This window comes from Bombus bifarius, unplaced genomic scaffold (genome assembly GCF_011952205.1).
Source record: "Bombus bifarius isolate JDL3187 unplaced genomic scaffold, Bbif_JDL3187 scf7180000008023, whole genome shotgun sequence".
In the NCBI taxonomy this organism is placed as follows: Eukaryota; Metazoa; Arthropoda; class Insecta; order Hymenoptera; family Apidae; genus Bombus; species Bombus bifarius.
Window position 1 is genome coordinate 771,443 of NW_022884396.1, and position 9,644 is coordinate 781,086.

General features: G+C 35.4%; 1 protein-coding gene across 2 annotated transcripts; it reads left to right on the plus strand.

Annotated features, from left to right (window-relative positions):
* Nucleotides 1-1,425: 1,425 nt before the first annotated feature.
* LOC117207196 (inactive ubiquitin carboxyl-terminal hydrolase MINDY-4B) lies at nt 1,426-9,575 on the plus strand. 2 transcript variants are annotated; one of them, XM_033447146.1, is made up of 11 exons: nt 1,426-1,835; nt 2,062-2,250; nt 6,387-6,472; nt 6,782-6,999; nt 7,221-7,446; nt 7,737-7,802; nt 7,881-7,951; nt 8,276-8,426; nt 8,490-8,689; nt 9,055-9,207; nt 9,446-9,575. In XM_033447146.1, the coding sequence occupies exons 2-11, from the start codon at nt 2,115-2,117 to the stop codon at nt 9,489-9,491; spliced, it is 1,353 nt and encodes a 450-aa protein (XP_033303037.1). In that variant the 5' UTR covers nt 1,426-1,835; nt 2,062-2,114; the 3' UTR covers nt 9,492-9,575. The 2 variants fall into 2 exon arrangements, with proteins under 2 accessions (XP_033303037.1, XP_033303038.1); XM_033447147.1 differs by lacking the exons at nt 1,426-1,835; nt 2,062-2,250 and adding an exon at nt 6,083-6,308.
* Nucleotides 9,576-9,644: the final 69 nt, after the last annotated feature.

The following is a 9,644-nucleotide window of genomic DNA, read 5'->3' on the forward strand; positions in this document are numbered from 1 at the left end:
GTAGCAAATCACTGTCGAATTATTTCCGAGTCGAGAATGATAAAGAACTTGATGTCTTCACGTAGTCATGGATCGCATACTTTTTTAAATACCAAAAAAGGAAACTTTCAAATTTTATTTCAATATATCGTACAATATTTTTAAGTTTATTATACATAGATACTATAAAAATTTTATCTACTGATGAGATTATGATCGTATCTACTTTATCGACATGATCATTGGCATAACGTAATTGAGGATTACAGGTGAAAGTCACGTTTTTGTCTTTTTCGAATATGGCGCGTTTTACGATCCGCGTATTTTGGCGCTACACACTTTGTAGCAGAAATGTGCATGCACGTACACATGTAATACGCTCGAATTCGAAACTTTTGATCGTACTTCCGAAGGCCGAATATAGAGCATCTATTTCGAACCAGCGCGAACTTGAACTTAACCAGTCGACGTAATCTTGATTATAGCGGCATGATAGCTGGGAAATTAGCAATTATGGCAGAGAATGATAAGACACGCTTCCTGCACGAAGTTTAACGAATCCTAAATAGGGATCTGGTTGAAATTGTTTCATACGCAGATTGCGATACAATTATAGTATCTAGTCTTAACGTCGAGTGTTGTAAACGTACTTGTAAATTTAATCGATATTTAAGTATAATTATAATAAAAGATCGAAAAAAAATAAAATCCTTCGCCTGCTTGTTCTACGATGGTGTACGACGAAGATTCCAATACTTTTGCTACGAAGTATTTTCACTTTCTTGCCTCCGAATGTTAAACAGATCTATTTACAGACATTTATATGTTCTCGATTATCCGTTCCGATCGAACGAAAATGGCACGAAACGCATGCAAAGATCGGTAACTACGATAAAGTCACCAGATAACACGTATGCGAGACGAACTATCACGTTGCACGTGAAAACATAACCGTATTCTACGAGAATGCACTCGTGATGCGCAATGTGCATACATACAGGCGTTATTCGAGTTCGTCGAGGATTTCAGTAAGCGAATGATCTTCAAATATGAAGAATATATAAGCGATTATAAGTAATATGAAATGCTTATTTATTTCATGGGGAATTATTTGCGAGCGCTACTATGTTATTCTTGTACGGCGTATCGAATAGATGCAGATTTTAAATAATTATCACAAATAAAAGATGACTTGTTATGAGGCTGCGGGCTTTTATTGCATTTATGGGATATTTAAAAATGTAGAAATGTACACAGTACATGTAATATACAGAAATATGTAAAATATTCAAAGTAGAATATTTATTATGATATTTAGCGTATAATATATACTGTGTATAAGTTCCATTTATTTAATTATCGTCATAAAGATATAAAAGCGCACGAAAAATTCGCTAATAAACTATTGTTACGTGATTTTGTATAACTCGTCAAACGTAATAATTGGCGAACTATAGTGGAGTTAACCGAAGACTAAACTGATTAATCTGAGGCACGAATCTCGTTTCCAGCGAGCGGATCAAGGATTTTCTCGTTCCTTAATAGTTGACGGAGGTGTTAGATCAGTCGGGCCTTCGAATTCTCGAGTTCATGGCCCGCTCTTATGCATATACGTATCCGTTAGCTTGGTGGGATGGTAAGCTCGTGCGCGGCTCGATGAACCGACTCGGCCAAAACCTACCGGAATTATTAACTCCTGTCAGTCTGGGTAGCTCGATGCAGCAACGAGCACTTGACTGCTTTCTCCACTTGTTAAGATTATTTTAACAAAGAATATCCATCGATTTCACGCATATCAAATCCTACGAGAAAGACAAACGTTATTTGGACCAAACAACGATTCTTCTTCGATATAAGTAAATAAAATGTTTATATACAAGAAAAGAATAAGGCGTTTGATTCTATTTAGTGGATTGTAATCACGTTTCATTTATAAAATATAGAGACTACATTCTATGTAGCGGATAGTAATCATGTTTCGTTCGTAAGATACGCAGATTGATGAATTAATTGTTTTACGATTGTTATCGTTCTACATTCGAGCGAGCTCACATTCCGTAGATTATGTTAAAGTGTTTGTAGAAGTTTGATGAACCTTTAAGACTCGTGAGTGGATTTTGAGAGAATCGGAAGACATGGAGGAAACAGAGGAAATCGAGGAGAGTACCAACTCGTGTTCGACGTCCACGTCGTCCTCAGCGACGACGGTGCGTGGCAAGAAACACTGTACGGAAATGCGATCTGAGAAACCCGTGTACCTTCGACAGAAAGGTACTGTGAAAGGATATAATGATTGTTAATAACGGTTAGGGAATTTTTAATTACTTAAAATTATTATAATTATTATTTTTAATTATTTATGCAAATAAACGTTGCTTATTCGCACGTACAATTTTTCACATTTTCAATTCCAATTTTTTAGCATAGCTCACCTTCACCATTATCCGAGTCTGACACTTCTGAAATCCAATTTCGCACATTGACTTGATTGATTAACGATGCAGTCATGTATCATTGTCTGTAAACTTTCTTAATTGCACGTGTTAAGATAGAAAACACGGTCACGTACACTTTCGTATAATTATTTGTACATTTCACTTAATTATTCGCGTTATTTAACACTGAAGCCTGCTCCGTGGTCTTTGAATTTTGCGTCTCGAAAGACACTCTTCGTTTAACAAGCAGAGAGATTTTTAACGTTTCAAGAGATCCATCAACAACGTTCCTTTCATACTCTTCTCAAATTCAAGAGATTTGCTAAGAACGAAAGAAAACACGATTGAATTTAAAATAATCCAAAGAAGATGGCATTTTTTAATTGATTTTACAGAAAATCGTATCCTTCGAAGGTACAAATTTCTTATCGGTAAATCAAATGTTACGTTGTACGTTTCATTTTGCCGGTCTCGTTCAACACCGGAAGAAACGAGCGAATCACGTTTTTTCTCTGTGGTATTGCGAAACAAAGAAGCACAGTTTTATAGAAGAAGAAGTAAACGGAAACGTTGCAGAGCGATGGAGAGCTTGACGACGAATGAATTAAATTTCACCTTCCATGGGCCAATTCGTCGATGCTTCGCCAAGAATCGTCAAGTGTTAGCTGACGAATTAGATCGATGGATCGCGGGTGCAAATTAAACCGCATTATATCGGTAGGTGTAATCGACGAATGCAGATGCCTGTTCCGACGTGAATTCGTAATTCGATAGACTCGATTACACGCGAGCACGCGATTCTGAAAAGTACGTTCGAGACGTACACATACTAGAGAACAGCTCTCCGTTATCCCTTAATTCGTAGAACGAATAATCACGTGTTATTCGCTGTTAATAATAATAGAGAATATTATTTACGTAGAATAGAATGTATAGGTATGTCTTTGAAAGAGAAAATAAATTTCTGTAGACTCAGTTGTTTAAGCATCGAACAATACGAAGCAAGGAGTTACTATAGACATTAAGTAGGAATAAGTAGAATGAAAAAATAAGTAACTATGAAAATGAGGTTTATATGATTGTGTTTGAAACGTGCGCTTTTTACAGTAACACGCGTAATTAATCAAGTCATAGTTTTAATTATTCTCATTTCTGTTGGAGTTATCTAGGTCTCAGATAAATTCGCTCAGATAAATCTTTCTATGAATATCTTATTTTAATTATAACAATTAGATTTTCATATTTTCTCGAGATCGTCAGTGTCTTTTATCAGGAAAGCTCCTATTGTATTTTGTAGCATCGTGTCATTTTGGATGACATTTATAAGCCTCGTGACGCGAAAGCCTGTGAGACCAAAATTTTCATAAAACTTTATATAAATCCCTGAGATTTCAAAAATTGATTTTTTATCGATATTGAAATGGTTCGTCCTATATGTATATATCGATTTCCGTGAAAAATGTATGACACGTACTTTTTATTATGATACACAGTGAAGGTCATTGCTTAAAAAAATAATAATAATAATTACAATAGAAATATTTGAAACCAATCGGAAAATGTATATCCGAAGAAGTTGCAAGACATTTATTGTAAACATACGCTTAATGAAAATTTAATCTTACTAACATAGGCTTAACATTTAAGCTCATTAACATAGTCAATAATTGACTCTTCAAATACTTTAACGATTGTAACTTCTATATATATATTTTTAGGTCCATTTAAAATTTTGTCAATATAATCGAGCCGTGTCTCGCCATTGTGCTAATGAGTTTTTAAAAAGTTTCCTGTATCATAAAAAGTTTCCAAGAGTGTTTGAATACTTTCGTGAGCCATTATACGTGTATATGTTAATACGTGAGTATATTTCAAATCTAGAAAATCCATTTGTCTAAAAACGATGTTTCGAGTAACGGGGATCGCAGACAGGTACCAGAACTATTATTAGAGAACGAAAATGAAGCTCGTAACAGCGTATAGGCTAAAAAGGATCCGATCCACACGTACATACGTTTTTTTAAAGCTCGCGTGCCACGCGAAACGATTCGCGTGAAACAATAATACACGTCGAGTAAATGGCATACGTGTAAAAAAGGAACAGTGAAATGGTAAATGAAATGAGGTACGGATTACTTTACGTTATAACGCGATTACTTCGGTGAAACAATATCGCTCATTCTTCTTCTCGATCTTCGTTCGCTCTAGATACAAGATTGCGGAAGCTAGCTTTACATCCAGTGATTCGAGTAATTGCAACAATTGCATTAAAAATTTAGCCCTATTAGTGTCTCTAATTTTGTGGTAAGCTACGTAGGTTTCCTATTAAATCTAATACACAGTACATAGTCCGATGTCTGATCAATTTTAACTGTATTTCTTTAAACAATGATCTGCACTTTTTATCATAATAAAAATTACGTGTAATAGATTTTTCAGGGAAATCGATATATACATATAGGACGAACGATTTTAATATCGATAAAAAATCAATTTTTGAAATCTCAGGGATTTATATAAAGTTCTATGAAAATTTTGGTCTCACAGGCTTTCGTGTCACGAGGCTTATAAACGTCATCCAAAAGTGACACGATGCTACAAAACACAATAGGAGCTTTCCTGATAAAAAATATTGAAGATCTCGAAAAGATATGAAAATCTAATTGTTATAAATAAAATAAAATATTCTACCTCGTTCTTCGCATATTATTCAATTCCAAACGTACTAATGTCCGTGTTATCAATTACATCTCAATTGCCATAATCTGACATCTACGAATCCAATAGAAGCTGCACGTGTTTCAGACCGCAAGTTTCATCCTAAAACAGATGATTAAGTTGCTTGCGTGGCACATCGTACACCTGGTAGAACGACAGACAGACGTTATTAGGGCATGTCTATCGCTTATCCTGGCGAGTAAAGTGTCTTTGGACGTCCGAATTGACGAGTTTCGTGCGGCCAAAAGTTTCACGGACTCGTCGCGATATCAAGCTGGGATCGGCGTATATAAAGGGACCTGGAATTCGGCACGAATCCCAATTGATATTCGATTGCTTGGTGTGTCGGCTGTGCCAGTGTGCAGCGGGTGACAATCGTCACAAGTTTCCTTTCACCCTTCGGTTATTTAACACTAGAACTACCAGAGCGGACAAACTGACAATCTATAATCCTCGAAATAAATAATCTTTCTAGAAATAAGTTTTCATTCTATCGTTTCAAAATCATTCCTATAGGAATATTTTCTTATCATTGAAGTTCTTATCGAAATTTTAGACACAACTTTGCGAACGAGGATTTTTGGAGGCTTTGAACGCTTTTTGGTGAAGTGCGAACTACACAAAGTGTAGTGAATTAGATGCATCAACAAAGTTTTTGGATGTTGAGCAGTGTAACAGTGTTACCAGAAATCGTAAAATAAAATTAAACGCCTGCAGAAAGTTCTACAAGTACCGAAATTTTAATGTCAAACTTTTTTGGCCGTGTTCTTTTGATTCTCTTTTTATCTTGAGCTCAAACTTTATGTATTTAGTAATATGAATGGTGCTACCAAAAATCGCGAAATGAAATTATCTCGTAATCGTCCTTCTGCAAGAATATTTCTTCCTACTTTTCGTTTCGATTTCCTCGGTACAAGCTTCGTGCTTTAGTGATTGGTAGTTCGAGTGTTAAATGTTTCATTTTCGAAAATCTCTCGCTCTTCACGATTTAATCCCCTATTTTATTGTTAGAATAAATTTGTTTGCTATATTATGTAAATTCGTTTATCGTATACTTCGTAAATGATTCCAGCGTGTTCGTTGATGTGTGAGATTGAAATTTAAGAAATATGTTGCTGTCTGTTAGAGCAGCCAGGTGTGCGGCTCTGATGGGAGAGCCTGACGAACTGTATCCAGGTGGAGAACTCGAAGGATTATTGTGCATGAAGCAGGAAGGATCGACGAAGATGATGTTTTGAGCTTTTTCTGTTACAGAGAAGATCATTTATCCGAGAAGCACTAGGACGTTGGTCAAGACTGCTGTGATTGGAGGAAAACCTATCGAAGAGAAGATTTGCATGGTAATTCGTTAAATGAAATCCGAATTAAAATAGAAAGCAATTGTTTGAGATACTCCTCCTGGGTGATAGACCCTTTTTTATTAATTTTTATCATTTTTATTAAGTATATTCTTTTTTTTAATGTTATCGGTCTTATTAATTTTGGACAGTAAGATGTGCATTTAAAAGCATGAAACTTTGTTAGAAATTTAAGCATTCGGAAGATTTTTCGCTCCTTTATACGTATATGTACAATTTTGAGCCGTTTTGACAGAAAAATATTATTTTCTCAATGTAATGTCTGTCTTTCTTTTACGTTTTGTATTATAGACCCTGAGAACGTTGGTTTTCGGAAGTTGTGCCAGTCCACCGAGACCGGAATGGGCAAGAACCGGATTCACCCTACGACCTTACGGACAAAGCTTGGCATTTGGATTGCGAGCACCGAGAAATACGACCAGGGGTCTCGTAACTGTTGTACAGGCTACAATGCTCAAGCATTTCCTGTTTAAATGTAATAGACAAGACACTCATGCTAATCCAGAAAGGTAAAATCTGTTCAACGTGTAGTACACCAAAGTTCCACCTCTAGAACCACTATATTCCTTATAAATTTAGGCATCTTTAACATTTGCATCCTTTAAATTGTATTTTACGCGTTAATATAATAAACGCATAAGAATTCGCATTCATCGGTTATCTGTAATTAATCATTTTCAAATTTCTGACCGAAGAATACTTTAAATAATCTTATTTCTGTACAAATTAGCATGCTGAAGCCATCGTACGATAGACAGATCGATGTCTTGACATTGACGATAGCAGAGATCATTTGGCGTTGCGCCGGTGGATTCGCCGTGCAAAGTACTGGTTATTCGCCAAATCAGAGTGTCACGGGAAACGCAAATGCGCCCAGGGCCGTGGTAGCTTTGCCGCAAGAGACGCCCTATGTGCAACATAGCGTGCAATACTTCCAGGATGGTCTCACGGAGACCGTACGTGAATAAATAAAGAATAGAAAATGGAAATTTTTTCCTGTAATTGAATCATAACGAATGTCAGCATAGTGGCCAATTACGTTATTAACGATTACGTTTATACACGTTACGTTAATATGTATTAATATATTACTAGAATGTGTTAATAACGTCGCATTAGCGGGTCATTGGTTTCTCGATAAAGTTGTAGTTTGCGTTGGATTATTGGCACTGATCCAAACAATGGCTTTATTCTCTTCCACGAATTCATAAGACAGTTCATATATCTTGAAACCTTTTATTTATAGCTGCACCTGTTCGAGTTTGATTCTTTGGGAGACTTGGAGATATTTATTAAAAGATATTTATATTTGGTAAGCTTAGGTAAATATTCTGTTAGTAACGTGTCAAGAACTTTTATAATTAAATTGTTTCGTGTGACATTACTCTAGTTTCAAGACGAGGGTGGCCCTGGTGCTAAATTATTATTGTACAGCGCTGTGCTTTCCAGAGGACTTTCTAAGTAAACTTTTACACATCTATATACATTACATTATACATCTATGCATATATTTATTCTATACCATTGCATATTTTAATAAGTTCACGTAATAAGTATCATAATTAGAATGTTTGTTTAAAAAGATTGCTAACTTGTTTAACTTTTGAGTATAAATAATAATCTCTCTATTCGTAGACTTCCTACTTTTTAATTCGTATAATGTTTCATAAAAATAAACAATACCATGGCTGTCAACCCGATCAGAGTTGATTTGTACCTTGTCGATCGTTAATTTTACAATTATAAAAGCTATGTTTAAGAAACGATCTATTTTTACCCGTACAGGGTACAAGCCGATCTAGAAGATCCAAAAGGCTCGATACTAAGCGGCTGTCCAGAGGAAGGTCCCATAAGCGTTGTAATTCTCTCATTAACTGGTCGTGCTTCGCCTCATCTGCATAATGGGGTGCTACACGTTGGGGATGAAAACACATACGTGAGTAGTTCCTTTGTTCCTCGTTCCCAAGCTTCATTTTGACATTCCGGTGTAAATGTCAAGGCTATACCACAATGGGGTGTCCTTGTGAGGAGCGAAGTAGGATTTCTAGTGCACGAGGGTGATGGACAATTGAACAAACAACCAGGATCTCGTTTGAAAACCCCGAATTTGCCAATTTGGGTTACTCTGTGTCACGGCCATCACGGTGTCTTGTTCAATACCAACCGGGAATTACTTAGAAATTATCACGCTGAACGACGGTATGCTATTTCTTCTTTTTTTAATCAAAACATTTATCTGATTATCTATGGTAATTGATAGAAAGAATAATATTGTATCGTAGAAAGAAATATATATATAGTTGATTATCCGACCACGGATTTTTATACAATTTTATATTTCTGTGAAAATGTATATTTCGTAAATTAAAGAAACGTAATTTGAATAGAGATTTGTTTCACCCTTTAAGTATTACAATAAAATTTTATTTTACAAACTTTATATATCTTCACATATTATGCACATTCTTTTACGTATTTAAATTTCTCATAAATGTATACAATTTGCAGTTCACTGATCGCCTTATATTCCTCGTTAAGTAATTTTTTTCATTTACTTGTGCAAGTTTCGAGATTCAATACTTCACATGCGGTGGCAGCCACGCCATTTTGACCGTGGACACCAGGTCGAATTCCGGAAATGATTCAGAGTTCGAGGGCCCAAGCAAAGAATGCATGGACATTGCTGCAACACCCTTGGAGAAACTTATTCGTTCCAAGTGAATAATTACTGCAATTTCTATTCATTTCTGAATACTTCTCATTACACAGTGACTCATAGAAATGTTTGAACATATCATAGAAAATTTTTATGAATATTATATGTATTGGTTTAGATTTTACCAATGTAATCAAAGTCCTACCAGGTCGTATGCCATACAAAATCTTTCGTATAACACACGTAATATATCCAGGAAAAGTTTCTATACACGTTCAAACCTTTTGTCTTTTTTTTAGATGGCAGGATGCTTGCATACAGTGGAATGGAACACCCTTAATGTGAATGCATCAATATGTGTCTCTATAAATTTAGTTGAAAAATAAATATAACGTTCTAGGCTCTTTGTTTAGATCGTAGTAGATTATATACATTATAGTTATGTTTGTAAAAATTTCTGTGCTTCGAGAAAAAAGATTATTCCCATCGATCTTCTAC